At 45.2% G+C, this 20,860-nt stretch overlaps 1 protein-coding gene across 1 annotated transcript in view; it reads left to right on the top strand.

Moving 5' to 3' along the window:
- Window positions 1-20,860, top strand: part of LOC128836838 (E3 ubiquitin-protein ligase RNF213-like) — a 162,926-nt gene that overhangs the window by 23,358 nt on the left and 118,708 nt on the right. The window contains exons 10-16 of the mRNA XM_054027499.1: window positions 807-873; window positions 2,787-2,826; window positions 5,334-5,513; window positions 8,732-8,952; window positions 10,657-10,922; window positions 14,089-14,309; window positions 15,990-16,184. Of these exons, the coding sequence (XP_053883474.1) occupies window positions 807-873; window positions 2,787-2,826; window positions 5,334-5,513; window positions 8,732-8,952; window positions 10,657-10,922; window positions 14,089-14,309; window positions 15,990-16,184 (1,190 nt within the window). The remainder of the gene's footprint in view (window positions 1-806; window positions 874-2,786; window positions 2,827-5,333; window positions 5,514-8,731; window positions 8,953-10,656; window positions 10,923-14,088; window positions 14,310-15,989; window positions 16,185-20,860) is intronic.

Here is a 20,860-nt window from a genome sequence, read left to right as displayed (position 1 = left end):
AAGATAATGAAAACATCAGCTGTTACCTCAGATGGGGGCACAATACATAATAGAATTAAACCTGCATCAGCCATTCTGTAAGTGCCTCTGGTAAGGAAGACATTTCCTCTGTGTTTTGTCCACACCAAACCCCAGGAACTAACCTATAGTTTAGGAGCATACAAATTGCTAGACAGACTCAGACCCAAGATCCATCTAGCACAGTCTCCTGTTTCTGACAGTGCCAAGCACCAGGTACTTCAGAGGAAGGGATAAAAACCACCACAGTATCCCACGGGGTATGTTGGATAATCTGCCTCCTATGCTAGAGTTCATCCTTGTCTCTGATAGCAAGAGATTGGCTTGATTCCTGTGGCAGTGAGTTCCACAGACTAATCACTCATGTGGAAAAAGTATTTCTTTTTGATCAGGTTTGAATTTTTCACCTTGCAGTTTCATTGCGTGTTCCTTTGTGTTGTGGGATGGGGAGAACAGATGTGATCAATCTCCCTTCTCTAATCCGGTCAGAATTTTATAAATCAAGAGTCCCATAACTTTTACCATCAGGGCTTCCCCACGGTTCAAGCCCAGCCCTCTGGCACCACAGTGAAAGCCAGATCCTCAAAGATACCCATTTTACAGGGCTGTTTGCAATTCTCATTTTCAGTTAATGAAGCGATGACTCTCATGTAGGAGTGCATTTCCTGCTGCACAGAGCAAGGCCAATGCACTCCTTCAGTCCCGGTTACACCGTAGGGCCATGCTGCTGTTAAAAGGTCACAACTTTGGTGCTATAACTGGTATGTTTTAAAATTTCCTTTTCAAAGATCCAGGTCCCTGGCAGCGCAGTGAGAGAGGAGCCTATGGAGCTGAACATGAATCCCTACACAGCGGGTAACCTTTCCATTATTTCAACACAAACTGGTTTATTTGTCCTTGGCCCAAAGCTCTTTGATATCATTCTCAATGATCCAGAAAAAAATACAGAATCTGATGATGTTCCCAGATGACACAATCAGTGAGTGGTGAATAGTGTTGGGGGCAGAGCAATTCCACAGAGCATTCGGGATCAACTAGGCCCATGTAAACATGCATTTTAATACAGCCCAGGGTCAAGGTCCAGGAACCAAGAACATAGGCCACACTTGCCAAATGGGGGGCTGTATCCTTAAAAGTAGGGCCTCTGGAAAGGACATGAGGTCCTGTGGAAACCTACTGAACAGGAGCTCCCTGTGTGATGCTATGCCTAAGGTGGCAATATGTCCTGGATATAAAAGCAGTGGAATATCGAGTGGGGCAGAGAGGAGGTGCTGTTTCTGTATATGGCATTAAAAAGATTATTACTGGAGACTGTGGGCAGGTCTACACTACAGACTTACTGCTTCTGATGAAGATACAGTAAGTGATGGAGGAGAGCCCTCCCATCCACTTCATAACCCCACCTCCGCCAGAGGCGATAGCTATGCTAGTGGGAGCTTTCCTGCCGACATAGGGCTTGCTGTCTACACTGGTGCTTAGGTCAGTATAACTATGTCGCTCGGAGGTGTGGATTATACATACCCCTAAGTGACCATGTAGTGAGAGACTCAGAAGCTCAGTCTATTTAGTTCATCCCAAAGAAGGTTAAGAGGTGACTTGATTTTATGATCTACAAATACCTACATAGGAAGGACATTTCTGATAGTGGACAGATCTTAAATCTAGCAGACCTAGGCGGAACATGACTCAGTGCCTGAGAGCTGAAGCTAGAAGAATACAGCCTGAAAATAAGAGGCCAACATTTAACAGAGAGGGGAGTCATTGGAACAACTCACCTAGGGAACATGGTAGATTCTCCATCACTTGGAGTCTGGTCCCTGCTGGTGTTCAGATCTGTGAATCTATGATTTAAAAATCTGCCCAGTTTTTCCATAAAGCCTGTTGAGCTGAAACATTTCTCCTTGGGGGCACAAGAAGCCGTCGCTGTGTGTGCAGTCTCACCGACACATGGCTGCAGCCTGGTTCTTACATGGACATCCATGAATATGGGGCCTAGTAACTGGTGCCCATAGGGAGTGGATCTCTGCTTACAGAGCAAGGCAGCTGGTCTCCAGTGGCCTCAGGCGTGGTGCGGGGGGGGAATCTAGATCACGCCATGTGCCAAGAGGTTCAGCACTAACAGCTCCTTCCCAGCTCTTCTCGTGGGGATGCCCCCCTTGATGGAGCTAAGGGATCTGTTCTTCCAAACCCTCCCTGTCTCTCAGTGACTCCTGATCTGTCCGTCTGCTCCCCAGCCAAACTTTAGCTTTAGCTGAGAGCGGGAACGAAATATTTTAATGGGACTTTTTTTCTTCAATTTTACCATAATGAAAGAAAACTTTATCTGCTGCAAATGTGACAGGAGCCAACACATTGGGGATTTAACTGGAGCCCTCCAGAGCTAAACCACGTGCTGCTACAGCTTGAGCTACAGAGCTAACTGTGCCTGAATGGGACTACAACAGGCCCATATCCTCTGTGGATCAGGCACAAATGGGGGCCTGTCTCTCACACCCCACTAGCTAAAGAAATGGAGTTGGGTGAAGGGCAACAGGATGATTGGAGCAGCAGATGGCAAATGCATTCTACTGACTGCATGTGAGCTAAGGTGTAACAAAGTATTCTGAGGCACTTTGACTTGTGGCCAGGCCCCGTTTTTGTCATGAACACGCAACTTCTGAGTTGTAAATGTTGTAAATTTGAAGTTTCTTTTCTTTCTTTTTAGCACATGTAATTTTTTTACTTGCCCTTTGCAAGTTTAACTGACAGCTCTTTATTAAAAATTGCAGATCATAAGGGAAACGAAGAGGCCTCGGCATCTGAGGAGAGGTTTGTGGCATGGTTCAGAAATGGATGTTGTGACGCAGACTCAGTGCAAATAAGAGTGTAAAAGAAGCAGATGTTGTACTAGGGATTTTACATGAAAATCAATGAAGCTTGAGACCCGAGAGTCAAGTGCTATGTAATGAGCTCTCGCTGTGCTGCTATTCTTAATCGAGCTAGCTTTGCTCTAACCCTAACCGTAGCTATATCGAAACCAGCTTGGATACAAACTAGCCATTTGACAAAGCCCTGGCTGGGATGATTTAGTTGGTGTTGGTCCTGCTTGGAGCAGGGGGTGGGACTAGATGACCTCCTGAGGTCCCTTCCAACTCTGATATTCTATGATTCTATACTTACATGTGTTGCAATCGCATTTCCTGACTGCAGTGTAGACATACTCTGTTTTCCTTTTGTGCAGCAATGGGACCCTGATCCCTGGCTGAGACATCTGGGTGCTACCATAACATAAATGTTCATTCATAGTAATAAAACTGAGAGTCTTTAGAAAGAATACCGAGTAGAAGCAGGCAGCGGCATCACCTCTGTGTGCAGCATTGACAAGACCATTACTGGATCCTGTGTCCAGTTGTGGTGTCCACACCTCAAACACAGGGCCGGTGGAAGGATGTTTCGCGCCCTAGGCGAAACTTCCACCTTGCGTCCCCCCGTCCCCGAGCCCCCGCCCTGAGGCGTTCCCCCCCCGCGGCAGCTCCTCCCCTCCGCCCTGGGGCGCCCCCCCCCCCCCCGCGGCAGCCAATCAGCTTAGGCGCCGCAAGCCTGGGAGGCGGGAGAAGTGAAGCAGCCACGGCGTGCTCGGGGAGGAGGTGGGGCAGGGGTGAGCTGGGGTGGGGAGTTCCCCTGCGTGCCGCCCCCCCCTACTTTCTGCAGGCGGCCCTCCCCGCGCTCCACTGCCCCTGCTCCCTCCACCTAAATGCCGGCGGCAACCGGGGCGGCCGAAGATGCGGCCACCGTGGTCACTGCCGAAGAAAATGGTGCCCCCCCTCAAATCCTAGTGCCCTAGGCAACCGCCTAGGTCACGTAAATGGTTGCACCGGCCCTGCTCAAACAGGATGTTGCCAAATTGTCAAGGGTTCAGAGAAGAGCTACAAAACCTGCCTTAGGGCTGGTCCCCACTTAGTCTGGACTTCGGACTAAGGTACGCAAATTTAGCTACGTTAATAACGTAGCTGAATTCGAAGTACCTTAGTCCGGACTTACCGCGGTCCAGACGCGGCCGGAAGTCTCCCCCCGTCGACGCCGCGTACTCCTCTCGGCGAGCTGGAGTGAGAGACTGAAGTGGCTCAATCTATGCAGTTAAGAAGGTTAAGAGGTAACGTGATGCTGGTCTATAAGCACCGACATGGGAGGGGATTGCTGAGAGCAGAGGGCTCTCCCCAGACAGAGTCAGCGCGAGATCCACTGGCCAGGTGCTGAAGGGAGACAAATTCAGACTGGTAACAAAGAGCCAGTGTTTAACAAGGAGGGAAATTAACCCTTGGAACGGCTCCCCGAGAGACGGGGTGGATTCTCCATCACTGGGAGTGTGTCATTGGAGATGGGGCATCTCTGCTCCAGCTCAGGCAGGAGTTATTGGGCCGAAGGCAGGAATTGCTGGGGACGATTACATGGGGGCCAGGCTGGATGCATTCTCTGTCCTTAAAACCTTTGAACGAATGTGATAGCATGTGTAGGAGAGCTTTGATTTAACCCATAGAAATGTTATGGGGGCACCAAGAGCCAATCTGCAGTTAAGCTGTGTTCAATTTCTGATTAAAGTAGAGCTTCAGGGCCTGATTGTCCACATCCTTATCCCTTGTGTACTCATTTACCGCTGTGTATACTGAGTGCAGAATAGGTAGGACACGGTCCCATGCCCATCTGCTCGCCTTTCCCACCTGCTTTGCACTCTCAGGAGAAGAGAGAATGAAAAGACTGAGGTTACTTACCTTGGAAAGGAGACCTGGAAGAGGGGCATGAGGAAACTATATAAAATCTGGAGGAAGGGTTATTCTTCCCAGATGGGAAACTGAGCCACAGGGTATTTATTACAGTTATAGAGGAACCAAGTAAAGTTGGGTCTCTGTTTGCTGGGGACTGCACAGATATAGAGTAAGAGACACTCTCTGCCCCAAGTGACTCATAGTTGAAATAGACAAGATGAGAGGAGTTGGGATGCACTGTACAGCAGCGGGATGGTTGGCAAATGCCATGTTAGTGCCACATGTTTCTGTTTGGGGAGGGTTTTGTTAGGAGGTGATTAGTTAAGGAGTAAGGAGAAGACTAAAGGTGGGAAGCAGGGAAGGGGCAGATGAAATCTCTTGCCTAAGATTATTCAGGATCTGAAGCCAGATCCCCTGAGTCCTACTTCAATGCCTTAATTCCAAACCCTCTCTCCTCTTTTTAGGGCATAGTTGGGGAGAGGGGAGGGGCCTCGCTGCTCATGGTTTTCATGCCTGGGGGGCTGTGTGGAAGACGGTTTGCAGACTATCTTATGGCATTTTCATTTTTTCTAGTGTTTTATCAGAGGATCCATATGTTTTAAGCACCAGTTCCTCAGTGGAAGACATGATGACTCTGGAGTTTGTTGCTGTGTGGCCTGAACATTTTAAAGTGAATGAACCGTTTGGCAAGATTGTTGCTGCAGCCTACAGGCATCCCGGGACATACCAAGAATTGGCTAGGATGGAAAGAAGGTAAAACGACGCTGGAGTTGGATTACACTGACGGGTCATTAGATCTTTCTTGGAGGGGGAGGTGGCAGGATGTGATAATGAGACACATTTCAGGCAGCAGCTGGGGAATTCCCACAGGTAAAGTCACCACTGGCCTGTAGAAACCAACTTGGACTGAGAACGGAGTAAGGGAGGGGCAGCCATGATGACACGCAAGGGCAGAATCAAATGTCCACCACCACAGCTCCAGTTGGCACCTCTGTGGGAGGGAGACTTTGGCAACTGTGACCTCAGTTTCCCCCATTCCTGGGAGCAGTCCAGGGATGGTTTGGCCCCTGGCACAACTTAGTGCAGCTCTGACTTGTGTGGCCTGGAACAATCAGCCTGGGATTGCTGGGGAGCAAAGTGACCTGCCACACCCCCATCATATCCACTCTGAGTAGGTCCAGGAGTCAAAATGGAGTGGCACAGAGCCAGTTATGACAGCTAGCTATATCCCCGCAGCAGGGGTAGAGGTGTATCCATCTCCTGTGAGCCATGGGAGGAGTGTAAGAGCCAACACGCTGGGGATTGAACAAGGGAACCGCCAGAATGAAAAGCCCATGCTGCTACAGCACATGCTACTAATGCCCTACAGCTAGTGGCTGTAGCAGTCTTGTTTCCTCTGTGGATTGGCACAGAGGGGACTCTGTAACAAGGGTGGCCAGGTGTCCAGTTTTCAACCGGAATGTCCGGTCGAAAAGGGAAACGGGCAGCGTCCGGTCAGCACAGCTGCCCAGATGCTAAAGGTCTGGTTACCTGCAGTAACCGTCCTCCGCCACTGGGGAGAGGGAAGAGCAGTGCCTGCTGCTGGAACCTGGAGGAGCAGTTCTGCTTAACTCTTCCCGCCCCCCAGCCCGATGGAGAGAACTGGCTGGCTCCCAGACTGGGCTCCAAAGTAGGTACCAGCACTGTCTGGGGTGTGTGTGTAACCTGGCTGCCCTCCTCCCCCGACCCACTGTGCCCCGATTTCCCCACCCCAGCCCCTCACTCTGGGGACTGAATCCTGCCGTGCCCCGCTGGGTCTTGATCGGGCAGGCTCTGCGTCAGCTCCTCCCAGCCTGGCTCTGCAGGTGGCAGGTGAGTTCCGGGATGGGGAAGCGAGCAACAGGGGTGGGTGTGGAGAGCAAGTGGTGGGATGGGGGACAGGTGGGGCAGGGACGGGGCCTCAGAGGAAGAAGTGAGGCAGGGATGGGGCTTCGGGGGCAGGGGTGTTCAATTTTTAAATATGAGAAAGTTGGTAACTCTATCTGTAACACTCGCTCACCAGCAGGTTATACAGCAGGAAGGAGCTGGGGGCTGAGGATTTGACCTCTATATAATCCACTGATCTGAGGCCAACATTTTCCCCAGTGGCCTTGGAGCACGAGTGCCTCAGTTGCTTTGGGGTGGGCTTAGCCTGAGGCCCGTAGGCCCTGATATTCAGAGGGGCTGCACACCCACATTACCCCTAATTACAGTCAGTGGGGGCTGCAGGGGCTCATACTCCTGTAAATCAGACCCAAGGTGCCTCAAATCAGCCCCACTTCCCTCCAAACTGAGGCACTCACAGTCAGAGGCCATGTCTGACAACTTTGGCCTGGAGGGGGTTAATCAAGGTCACATGTCAAACCTGTTGGGAAAGCCAGACTCCAGAAAATATAACGCTTTGAGGGAAATTAATGCAATTATCTAGGGGTGAGGTAGATTTTCCATCACTGGGGGTCTCTTTCTCAAAGCTTCCCTTAGCTCACTCAGACGTTTTGGGGTTTTTGGGCTGGAAGCAAGAATCGCTGGGTGAGATTCTCTGGTCTGGGTTAAGCAGGAAGCCGGGCTGATGGGCACAATGGGCTTTGACACCTATGAATTTGTGTGGGATACTTCTAACAGCTTGACCCCTAAGCACTATATCTCAGCCACATTGCACCCGGTTGATAAGGAAGATTTTATTATTTATGCAGGGTGATACCATGATACTAATTTAACCATAAATTCTTCTATTAAATAAATCCAAATTCCAAATGGTACTTAAACAGTTGCTCTAAACATGCCTTAAAAACCTAAATAAGAAGAAATGTACTACATCCAGATAGTAACAAACTATTTATAAGCATTTGAACAAGATACTTACAAATGAGCTAAACCTAGCAGCGCTTAGACCCATATTGGTCATCTCCAACTTGGTCAGACAGGTATCAGTAATGAGCCCTTCAAGAGTTACTTTTTTATACACTTTAACAAACAAGTGATGTCACTGCCCATTATCCGACCATAGCTAAGGCCAGATGAAGCAGTTTTTTTATAATACATAAAACAAACTTATGTAGCCAATTATTTATTGAACCTGGTACTCAATTAACCATGTTTTATTTCTATTACTTCAGCCCAAACCTTAAATAAGATAACACTGGTATTTCAAAGGGTCTCTGCAAGTTTAACACAATAATTCTTCTTTCTCGTTATCTCATTCTTTTTGGTCACATACTTTGGGCCCATTGCTTATGCTAATATCCCAACTTAATTTAAAACCATAGTTCCTACAAGGCCCCCCAAAATCTTGAAATTGGCTTAAAGGTCATGAGATTTAAAAAAATGTAAAATCTGCAGATCTTTCTGTTTGCTTCCTAGTGCCGGAGCATTTAGCATCAGCATTGTCAAGCTTTTCTCAGCAACTGTGAGGGCTAGAAACTTACTTTAAAAAAAAAAAGCTGATGTTCTCAGCTAATACATGAGAAAGTCCTCGAAAATCATGAGAGTGGCTTGAAAATCATGGGATTTTTACAAAATAAACGTCACGGGTTCATTTTATTTATCTTCTGGTTTCTCAACCTTTACAGGTCACATTTTCAAGCTTTTCTCTGAAATCATGAGGGATAGAACCTACTTTTTTGTTTTAATGAGAGCTGAGATTCTCAGCTTGAAATAAATTCTGAGTGCTGGTAACTCTGGTCTTGTTGCACTGATCGCACTGAAGAATCGAGGCCTTATTTGGCTTTGATCATGAGCCCACTGAGGGCAAGGGGAGGTTGCTATTGACTTTGATTTAAAATACACTCTTTATTCAAAATAAACTTAAATGTATTTATTTGATTTAATTTTTTTAAATATTGAATTTATTAGTTAACATTATATAATTAAATTATATGTAATATATAATATATTGATTATTTATTTGATTTAAAATAAACAGCCAACTCTTCTGTTTTGTTTTAATTTCCTAGGCTCAAGAATAACTACGGGTTCCTTATCGTAGGCCACGCAAAAATTCCTGCTTCTGATCTACAAAGCAGACAACCCATCTATTATAAATATGGGGTTATTGACACCTACGTTGATCCAAGAAGAATTCAACTAGAGCATATTTATAAAACAGTGCAAAAAACTGAAAAGTCTGAGTCCCATCGAGTTCTAACTGTGCCTGATTCAGCCATCAGACCAGGAGGTAAGAATCACATGTAGCCCTGTAGAAAATGATGATGGAAGGTGCAGGCTTGCAGGCTCTCCAAGTATAAGTACAAGTGAGTCTGACTGTAATGTCATTGACTTCAGTGGAGTCATTTCTGATTTACAGCGGCATGAGAATCAGGCTGAATAAATGGAAAACGTGGGCAGTGTGTGCAGTCAGTGTTCTAGCACAGAATCTCCATGGTCATTGTTGGGTGTTAGATTGTGAGGTCTTGGGTCAGGGACTGTGTTTGTACAGCGCTTAGCCTGCTCTGTGACTGGGGCTCCTAGACAGTACCATAATACACCCAATAAGTAATGTACAGTGCCTAATGCAGTGGGATCCTGGTCCATGACTGGAGCATTCAGGTGCTTTTACGATATAAATAATTAGAGCTGGTTAGAAAATGGGGCTTTTGTCTCAAGGGAAAAAAATGGGGGTTCTCCGCCATAAATGTTCAGTTTTCAGGGTTTGGGTTTTCCAATGGAAAAAAAAATAATCAAGGAAATAAAACATTTTCAGTGCAATTCGTTGTTTGGTTGACTAGTCAGTTTCACATCAAAAATAAATTTAGGTGGAAACATTTTTGAGCAGCCCAGTAAGTAATGAATGATACTGTTCCATTTAGATGTAGCCCATAATTAGGAGAGCTCCAGGAAACAATTTGGTTTTGGGAGGCAAAGTATCTCCCAGAGAGTCCAGGGGCATGTGGGATGTGCCCAATTCTTGTACATATATATGCACAATATATGCTCTAGGAATTATTTTGGGGCCGTTCTCTGGCTTGTCTGACAGGAAGTCAGACTAGATGATCACGGTGGTCCCTTTTGGCCTTGGAATCTATGAATCTATGGGCCGGTCTACACTAGAAGAACTACATTGGCGCAGCTGCACATCTTCGTGAACTGCAACTTACTCCCTCCTCTGTGTTAGTGCCATAATGCGAGCGGGGACATGGGAAGGAGATGGAACTATGGCCCGGCCATCTCCTCTAGACTCAAGCCCTGTTCTAGTATCCACATTGTCCAGTTCTGGTGTCTGCACGTCCAAAAGGACTTTGACCAATTGGAGAGGACTCAGAGAAGAGCTACGAGAACAATCTGAGGTGTTAGAGTGAGAGATTGAAGGAGCTTGATCTATTTTGTTTGTCCAAGAGAAGATTAAGAGGTGGTGACATGATCCTCATCGACAAGCGCCTACGTGGGGAAGAGATTTCTGAGAGGAGAGGGCAGTTTAAGCTCACAAAGGCAGAGCGAGAGCCAATGGCTGGGAGCAGAAGGGAGATTAATTCAGTCTGGGAATAAGGGACCAGTGTTTACTAGGGGAAAGAGTTAGCCTTTGGATCAGCTCCCCTATGACAGGATGGATTCTGTGTCACTGGGAGTCTGTCAGTGGAGATGCGACGTCCCTTTCACAAAGCTCCGCTCCAGCTCAGCGAGGAGTTACTGGGCTGGAGGCAGGAATCACTGAGGGAGATTCTCTGGTCTGGGCTAGGCAGGAGGTTGGGCTGGATGGGCACAAAGGGCCCTGCTGGCCTTGGAATCTATTAGATGAATGGCACAAGCAGCACTATAAAATGGCAAATGAAAACGTTAACTCTGTGACGATTGTGGATTGCTTGCTCCCACAGTCTGCCCCCTTGCAAGTTTGAAAGTTTACAAGCATTTATTTGAAGGTGTATACATGTTTATTTCTCACTAGGAGTGTGGACCCAATTTGATGACATCTGTCAGTCTCCAGAAAAGTCCTGGTTTGGCTTTTTATCAAGAGGAAAGTCCAAAGAGAATGCTAGTGAGTCTATCCTGCAATTCCTGGAAAATGAGCTACACCAAGAACTTTCTCACTGGAAGGACGTCGGTGATGTGGAAAGGAAGCTTGACTGCTACAAGGAGTGCTTCAAAACCAGCAACATTGGTGATGCCGAGCAAAAAATAAATGATCACGAAACTGACTTTGACGAGAGAAAGGTAAGTGAGCAATGCCCATCTGACATGGCAGCTCCACAGTAGCTGGAAAGGCCCACACTGAACCTCTCTGGAGGTAGCTCTACCTCCACATGGTGCATTGACAATGATCCGAGAATCATTAAAATCTGAACGTTCCTTTTGCTGCTCTTTCCCTCTCCAGCCTCCTGGCCTGCTCCAAAGCCCAGTGGAGTTACAGCAGTCTTTCCATTGACTTCATGGGCTTTGGATGAGATCCTAACGGCCCAATCTAACTCCTGTTGAGATGGAAGGGTTTCCCTCTGCTTTAATGGGAGCTGGATTGGGCTGCCACCAGAATCATCTCTACCAGCTTTGGACCTGATTTACAGAGTCTATTCTTGAACAAGCTGCCTCCATAAAAGGCAGGGTGGCTTTAAATCTGGCAAAATCTCATTCATTAGGATGAGGGCTGCAGATGTGTCATGGCATTTTTTTATCAAAAATCACAGAGCAGTCATGGTAACTATAATAAAATTCATAGGTTTAGTGTCTGCTCCATGAATTTGGATAGATGATGCCCTGACAAATGAGGGGGCATTGACCACCCATAGCAGCCCCCTTTGCCCCAGCACCACAACCCGAATCTCAGCTTGGGGAGGGGGCAAACCTGCCCTGCACAAGCAGCTCTTGTGTGGCTGGTCCCCAGCTCCCCTCTCTGGGTGTTGTGATCTAGTGCATGTGGTTGCAGCACCATTTGCTCAGGTTTGGCCCTGCTGCCTCCCCATCACATGCTCCCTTCAGCGCTGAGCCGGTGACCCATCTTCAGGAAGTCACGGACAAACTGAGAAATCTTGGTATCTGTGACTTTTTCTGCAGTGTGACAAACCCGTGCTCTAATCATCCCCTAATGTAAGGGCCTGGGGACTAGAACCCAGGCCATGCAAAGACACATCCAGGGAGCACTGTGGAGAGTAGGTGCCACAGGAAGTACTGCCCACAAGAGCCAGAATGAGAGTACCCTGCAGCCCTCTGTTTGGCCAAGTGCCCCTATTAACCCCAGGTGTTGTCCAAGGAATTTGTTTGGGAAACGACACAGATCTTGGCCTGCTGCAATGCCAGACTTTGCTTTGTCTCCTGGTCTCTGACTCCAGCCTGACTTTGACCTTGCTTCCTGCCTCTCGATTCCAACCTGGTACTACCTCTGATCTCCGGTCTCCAACCACAGCCTGACTGTGACCCTAACTCTTGTTTATGGGATCTGGCTGGGGACTCCTGCCCCCGGTGGGCAGACCTCAGCCCAGCTGCGACCGCCTGTGCCCCGGTCCCTTACATCTAATACCTAAACCAGTCATCGGGCAGAGACTGTCTGTTGTGTCACTTGATCTTTACACAATAACAATATGAAGAATCCAGACAGGTGCAGCTGGGTCCCAAATAGCCGTGTTGACTAACTCTACACAGACACATCAGTCCCAGCTACGCACACAGCTGCTCTGGCTAGTTTCTGGGGGTTTCTAAAACATAGAACACAATGAGCAGCACTGTCACATTGCCTGGAGTGGCTGACAACTGTGAGTGGTGATCTCAGAGCTGACTGTCAGAAAACAGGGCAGACTCCCCAGACTGCTGGTGTGTTCTATAATTAGATTTCACCAAGCCAGTGGCAAATGTGTACCCCGGATCACTATACCAGTCTTACCATGGAGTCACAGAGCGTCCCCTCAGACACTCCAGTCTATCTTGCCACCTAGACAACCTGGACTTTGTGATAAATGGTCACTTAAACCAAAAACAACACCACATCAGGTTGCTCCCAGTCCCAAGAGACCAGTCACTTATCCTAGGTCAATTGGTATTCCAGATCTTACACCGAAGACCACGGTGGCAGCCAATCCTATAGTAAACTAAAAGTTTATTAGCTAAGAAAAGGAAATGAGTTATTGAGAGGTTAAAGCAGATAAAATATATGCTCATGTGAATCACAGTTTGTAATTCCAACTGCCAGTTTCCCAAAAGTCTTTTAGGGTACCCTCAAAAAGAACAGGACTACTTGTGGCACCTTAGAGACTAACAAATTTATTTGAGCATAAGCTTTCGTGGGCTGTAGCCCACGAAAGCTTGTGTTCCCAAGAAAGCTTATGCTCAAATAAATTTGTTAGTCTCTAAGGTGCCATAAGTACTCCCTTTCTTTTTGCGGATACAGACTAACACGCCTGCAACTCTGAAACCTGTCAGGGTACCCAGATTGTCTCTGGTGATCTCCACTTTACATCTGGTACACTTCCCTCTAAGAACCAAACAGTCCAGAGATGAAGGATCTTTCCTTGAATCCGTATTTACAGCTTCTTCTGACAGAAAACAAGCAGACAGTGTCTACTCATGTGGGCTTTGAAATGTTTGGGTTTTGTTCTAATTCAGAACGAAGCCAAATTTCAAAATTCTTCACAAAGCAGAACTTCCACCCTCTGTACAGTTCTAACAAAGGCACTCAGACCCCGGTGAGAAGTGGCTATGTAGACACATAGGCTATGTCTACACTACAGATGCTACAGCAGTACAGCTACTGCGCTGCAGCTGTGCTGCCGTAGGGTAGACCTTTCCTATAGCTACAGAAGGTGTTTTCCCATCTCTGTAGTTAATCCACTCCTTCAAGAGGTGGTAGCTCGGTCGATGGAAGAATTCTTCTGTTGTCCTAGCAGTGTCTACACCCAGGCTTAGGTCAGCTTAACTGCATCTCTCAGATGTGTACACTTTTCACACCCCTGAGTGACATACCTAGGCCAACCTAAGTTTTAGGTGTGGGCCAGGCCATAGTAACCAAGCTGGGGGTTCCATTGTGCTGGGTGCTGCACAAACACACAGCGATTGAAATTGGGGTCCTGTCACACAGGTGCTGCACAGTCACAAACTCAAGAAGATCTTACAATCTAAATTGAAGATCTTACAATCTAAATAGAAAAGGTTGAGATTAACTGACTTGAGCAAGTCACACAGGAAGTATGTAGCAAAGGGAAGAATTGAGCATGTCTCCTAAATGCTATGCTAATGCCTTTAGCCGCAAGTCCACCTTTCCACTCTGCAAGTAATGGCAAATGCCTCCTCCATCATCCATCCCCATCCACTGGCCAGTGCAGCAGAGACAATGCTGGGAGAACTGCATGTCTGGCACTTCCGGTAAAATGTACATGTTATTACTGTGTTGGTCTAGGTGTATGATGACATCCGCAAATTCATTGAAAATGTACTCAGAAACCCCAGATTTCAGAATCCTCCTATTTCAGCGATGGATGTTCTCCTCTTTGCATTATGCACAGTATTTCACCACAGTATCCATATAAGTGCAGAGGTCATGAGCAAGATTGAACAAATGGCCCAAAATGTTGGCTCGCAGGAAGGCAAATTCACCAACCTGAAAGAACCAAGAAAAAGGTAATATCTAACTCACTATATATATAATTTTATTTGCTTGAACTCTGACTGTGGTTTTAAAGGTAACACATTCACTTCCCTTTAAATGCTCTGAACCGACATATTTGCAAAGCACACTGCTCCAAAAGTAGGAGTTAATTATTCATGGGTTTTCATTATATATAATAGGGGCTCAGCATGGGATCACCCTCTTCAAGGTTAACCCTAGAGTTACAGTTACTATAATGTATTATTTGTACTGCAGTAGCACCTAGAAACCACGATCCCAACCAGCAAAACCAAATGTAGAGCCTGCTGTGTGGCAGGTAATGAGTCCTAGCTCTCCTCTAACATTAGTCAGATGGAAACCTAGTCTAGCCATCAGATCTGACAGCTTTAAAGTCAATGGGAGCAGAGGATTTATGCTTCCAAGGAACTGGTCTCAAGTTGGCGGCTAGTGGTGCTACCCCTAGATGGGTGAGAGCTCTGGCAGGGCTGCCCCATCTGCATGAAGGTGATTGACACAAAAGATCCCAAACCTCCATTTTCTGTGATGGCCTTAGGTGCAGGATTCTTTAACCTGTGGTTTGTAGAATGCCCATTGAATCCCGGGAAGATGGATATACAGATGTGAGGGGAGGAACATCTGCCAGCTTTCAAGCTACTGCAACCTTATTATCAGAAAACAAAATTTACAAAGCGGGACAAAAAGTCAACATCTTGAAAATGTTCATGCAGTGGAAGTTCTGAAAAACTTCTATTTGGAAATGTCACAATGGAAAAGCTTGAGAATTTCTGATTGAAACGATGTTTTAACAGTTTGAGGTGACATTTTTCATTTTAATAAGTTGAGCTGAAACAAAAATGTTCTTTTTAAATTAACATTTTGACCTCAAGTGACATTAAAAGTGCAAATATTGATTCAAAGCAAACTTGGTTTCAAATTTTCATCATTGGGTTAACCTTGAGGAAAGTAATATACTAAAGCCCTGTTATAACAGGAAACATTGGTGCAGGCGGACTTGAATTTAGCTTTCCCATATCTTAGGTGAATGTCTGAACCACCAGGCTATAGAATAATTTTTTCTTGTCTGCTTTATCTGGCCCAGTGACTATTCAAGTATTTTATACAAAACTTCTACCAGAGAGAGCCATCACAGAATAGCTTAGCAGTTAGGGCTCTCACCGGGGAGTCCTTGGTTCACATCCCCATTCCAGGGTGGGGATTCAAATGTGGGTCTCCTGCATCACAGGTGAGTGCCCTCACTACTGGACCAAATGTTATAAAAGAGGCAGCATGTCTTCCTCTGGCTGGTTTGTGACTCGCCCTTTAAAATGACTGGAAACAAACTGTTTTGGGTTGAGCGTCATGTTTCATTTGACCCAAAATGGACTTTTTGGATTCACTGAATTTTTTTTTGAATTTTTGGATTCGGTTCAACCTGAACCAAAGGTATCCCCCCACCCCCCCAAATATTTTGGAACAAAAACATCAATTATTCACGCAGCTTTCAAAATGACCTTGGCTCTATTTGTGCAGCTGCATGTAGTACCTTTGCCCTGTCATCCATCCAGCCATCCAGTTTGCAGCTGAAGCTCAAACTCATTAAGAGATGCACTGACATAATTGTGGATACAATTTGTCTGAATACAAGGAATTTTTTTTTGTTTGTTTAACATTTTTCATCCCTGTCATTGCAGCAAATGTATTTTGGCTCTGAAACATGTTTGCATTCAAAGTGCCAAAGACTCTAAGAGCACGTGTTGGGTCTGGCTGCTTCCTTTGCTGTATGAAATTCAAAGGGAATCATTTGAAAAGGCAGAGGACCCTTTACCTTCAAAAGACATGCAGTTGCTGCCTTTCGCTCAGCTGAGGAAGGATGGAGAGAAGCAAATGTGAGTCTACAAGAGAAATATTCTGTGAAAGAACATTGTAGATCTTTTGTCTCGCAAAATGTAATATTATTTGTGGTATAATGATTTGGAAGCACTTTGCTTATTGGCTCCAAATAGGTAGTACCACTGAAGACTGTGTGGGCTAGTGGTTAGAGCAACTGGCTGGATCCTAGAAGACCTGGCTTCTATTCCTGGCCATGCTACTGGTTTGCTGGGAGACCTTAGGGAAATCACTTCACCTCCTTTTTCCTCTGTTTCTCCATCTGTAACATGGGGATAAGGATGCGGCCTCAGAGTGCTTTGATTCATAGATCCCAAGGCCAGAAAAGACCATTGTGATCATTTAGTCTGACTCCTGTATAACAGAGGCCAGAGAACTTCCCTGAATTAATTCCTATGTGAACTAGAGCCGACCATATAGAAAACCTTCTAATCTTGATTTTAAATATTCTTGGTGATGGAGAATCCACCACAACCTTTGGTCAATTGTTCCAATAGTTAATTACTCTCACAGCTAAACATTTACACCTTATTTCCAGTCGGAGATCTACAGATGAAAAGCGCTATGTCAGAGCCTAGGGATTATTATCTGGGTTTCTTCTGTATTTATATTTTTTGTGAATTTATTTAATTAATTGATTTTTAAAAATCCTTCATCATCATCGTGCAGAGGTAGCCACACTGTGGTTCAGGCTGGGTGGTAGAGTTCAGATTAACAGGAAAAAAACAAACACAAGTTCTAAACTCTAAGCTATATTTGCATTTTTCATGGTGAACTGTTGAATAATGAATCGACACAGAGAGAATAATGAGAGAGAAAATAATCATCCCTGGTGAATTGTCTCATTTTCCTTTAAGTTCAGCAGCGTTAAGGCAGAAATATTTCACAGACACAGGGGCCACATGCAAGTTAGATGTGCTGGGCTGTTGATATAACTATAACCGATCATGAAGAAGGTCATGAAGTCATAAGGTTTATGAAGTCACTGTTAAGGTTTTGTGCTTAATGGGTGAGCATGTCTATGTTATGAATTTGCCAATTTTAGATTTTAAAGCTGAAATCTAGTAAACTAAATTTGCCAATTTGATAAATGTTATAGGCAATATTGGAGTGGGATTTCGTTAGGATAACCCTTTTTATTGAGCCCAGGGATAGGGTGACCAGATGTCCAGATTTTATAGGGACAGTCCTGATTTTTGGGTCTTTTTCTTATATAGGCTCCTATTACCCCCCACCCCCTGTCCCAATTTTTCACACTTGCTGTCTGGTCACTCTACCCAGGGAGTGTGAGTTTACTAATTTTGAGAAATTCAAGAGGGTTCAAAAAAGAGCCAGGAGAATTATTAAAGGATTGTAAAGGTCTTGTAGATTCCAGGACCTCAAACGATTTAGCTTAACAAAGAGAAGGTTATGACGTGACTTGATCACCATCTATAAGTATCTGCATGGGGAACAGCAATCTGAGAATAGAGGACTCTTCAGTCTAGCAGACAAAGGGTATGTCTACACTTGCTGGTAGATACGTACTGCTGCAGTCGATGCAGTGAGTGTCGATTTAGCGGGTCTGGTGAAGACATGCTAAATCAATGGAAGAGCACTCTCCCATCAATTTGTGTACTCCTACTCCACCTCACTGAGAAGCGTAAACGAAGTCAACAGGAGATGCTCTCCCATTGACACAGCGCAATGTAGCCCCCGCGGTAAATGGATCTAACAACTTCAACTTCAGTTATGCTATTCACATAACTGAAGTTGCGTAAGTTAAGACTAATTTACCGTGGTTGTGTAGACCAGCCCAAAGGAATAATAAGACCCAGTGGCTTCCAGATCGGAAGGACAGAACAGGTCGTGCGGGGGGCGGGGGGGGGGGCGGGGGAGGGTGGCACTATATGTGAAAGAAAATGTACAATCAAATGAAGTAAAAATCTTAAGCAAATCCGCATGTTCCATAGAATCTCTATGGGTAGAAATTTCATGCTCTAATAAGAATATAACATTAGGGATTTATTATCGACCACCTGACCAGGACGGTGATAGTGATGATGAAATGCTAAGGGAAATTAGAGAGGCTATCAAAATTAAGAACTCAATAATAGTGGGGGATTTCAATTATCCCTATATTGACTGGGAACATTTCACTTCAGGACGAAATGCAGAGATAAAATTTCTCAATACTTTAAATGACTGCTTCATGGAGCAGCTGGTACGGGAACCCACAAGGGGAGAGGCAATTCTAGATTTAGTCCTGAGTGGAGCGCAGGAGCTGGTCCAAGAGGTAACTATAGCAGGACCGCTTGGAAATAGTGACAATAATACAATAGCATTCAACATCCCTGTGGTGGGAAGAACATCTCAACAGCCCAACACTGTGGCATTTAATTTCAAAAGGGGGAACTATGCAAAAATGAGGGGGTTAGTTAAACAGAAGTTAAAAGGTACAGTGACTAAAGTGAAATCCCTGCAAGCTGCATGGGCGCTTTTTAAAGACACCATAATAGAGGCCCAACTTCAATGTATACCCCAAATTAAGAAACACAATAAAAGAACTAAAAAAGAGCCACCGTGGCTTAACAACCATGTAAAAGAAGCAGTGAGAGATAAAAAGACTTCCTTTAAAAAGTGGAAGTCAAATCCTAGTGAGGTAAATAGAAAGGAGCATAAACGCTGCCAAATTAAGTGCAAGAATGTAATAAGAAAAGCCAAAGAGGAGTTTGAAGAACGGCTAGCCAAAAACTCCAAAGGTAATAACAAAATATTTTTTAAGTACATCAGAAGCAGGAAGCCTGCTAAACAACCAGTGGGGCCCCTTGATGATCGAGATACAAAAGGAGCGCTTAAAGACGATAAAGTCGTTGCGGAGAAACTAAATGGAATCTTTGCTTCAGTCTTCACTGCTGAGGATGTTAGGGAGATTCCCAAACCTGAGCTGGCTTTTGTAGGTGACAAATCTGAGGAACTGTCATGGATTGAAGTGTCACGAGAGGAGGTTTTGGAATTAATTGATAAACTTAACATTAACAAGTCACCGGGACCAGATGGCATTCACCCAAGAGTTCTGAAAGAACTCAAATGTGAAGTTGCGGAACTGTTAACTAAGGTTTGTAACCTGTCCTTTAAATTGGCTTCTGTACCCAATGACTGGAAGTTAGCTAATATAATGCCAATATTTAAAAAGGGCTCTAGAGGTGATCCCGGCAATTACAGACCGGTAAGTCTGTACCGGGCAAATTAGTCGAAACAATGATTAAGAATAAAATTGTCCGACACATAGAAAAACATAAACTGTTGAGCAATAGTCAACATGGTTTCTGTATAGGGAAATCGTGTCTTACTAATCTATTAGAGTTCTTTGAAGGGGTCAACAAACATGTGGACAAGGGGGATCCAGTGGACATAGTGTACTTAGATTTCCAGAAAGCCTTTGACAAGGTCCCTCACCAAAGGCTCTTATGTAAATTAAGCTGCCATGGGATACAAGGGAAGGTCCTTTCATGGATTGAGAACTGGTTAAAAGACAGGGAACAAAGGGTAGGAATTAATGGTAAATTCTCAGAATGGAGAGGGGTAACTAGTGGTGTTCCCCAACGGTCAGTCCTAGGACCAATCCTATTCAACTTATTCATAAATATTCTGGAGAAAGGGGTAAACAGTGAGGTGGCAAAGTTTGCAGATGATACTAAACTGCTAAAGATAGTTAAGTCCAAAGCAGACTGTGAAGAACTTCAAAAAGATCTCACAAAACTAAGTGATTGGGCAACAAAATGGCAAATGAAATTTAATGTGGATAAATGTAAAGTAATGCACATTGGAAAAAATAACCCCAACTATATATACAATATGATGGGGGCTAATTTAGCTACAACAAGTCAGGAAAAAGATCTTGGAGTCATCCTGGATAGTTCTCTGAAAATGTCCACGCAGTGTGCAGAGGCGGTCAAAAAAGCAAACAGGATGTTAGGAATCATTAAAAAGGGGATAGAGAATAAGCCTGAGAATATATTATTGCCCTTGTATAAATCGATGGTACGCCTTCATCTCGAATACTGCGTACAGATGTGGTCTCCTCATCTCAAAAAAGATATACTGGCACTAGAAAAGGTTCAGAAAAGGGCAACTAAAATGATTAAGGGTTTGGAACGGGTCCCATATGAGGAGAGATTAAAGAGGCTAGGACTCTTCAGCTTGGAAAAGAGAAGACTATGGGGGGATATGATAGAGGTATATAAAATCATGAGTGATGTGGAGAAAGTGGATAAGGAAAAGTTATTTACTTATTCCCATAACACAAGAACTAGGGGTCATCAAATGAAATTAATAGGCAGCAGGTTTAAAACAAATAAAAGGAAGTTCTTCTTCACGCAGCGCACAGTCAACTTGTGGAACTCCTTACCTGAGGAGGTTGTGAAGGCTAGGACTATAACAGAGTTTAAAAGAGAACTGGATAAATTCATGGTGGTTAAGTCCATTAATGGCTATTAGCCAGGACGGGTAAGGAATGGTGTCCCTAGCCTCTGTCTGTCAGGGGGTGAAGACGGATGGCAGGAGAGAGATCACTTGATCATTGCCTGTTAGGTTCACTCCCTCTGGGGCACCTGGCATTGGCCACTGTCGGTAGACAGGATATTGGGCTAGATGGACCTTTGGTCTGACCCGGTACGGCCTTTCTTAGGTTCTT

Source organism: Malaclemys terrapin, chromosome 4, assembly GCF_027887155.1.
Source record: "Malaclemys terrapin pileata isolate rMalTer1 chromosome 4, rMalTer1.hap1, whole genome shotgun sequence".
Classification (NCBI taxonomy): Eukaryota; Metazoa; Chordata; order Testudines; family Emydidae; genus Malaclemys; species Malaclemys terrapin.
Note: the sequence above shows the minus strand (reverse complement) of the source record. Positions and strands in the feature narration are given on the sequence as shown.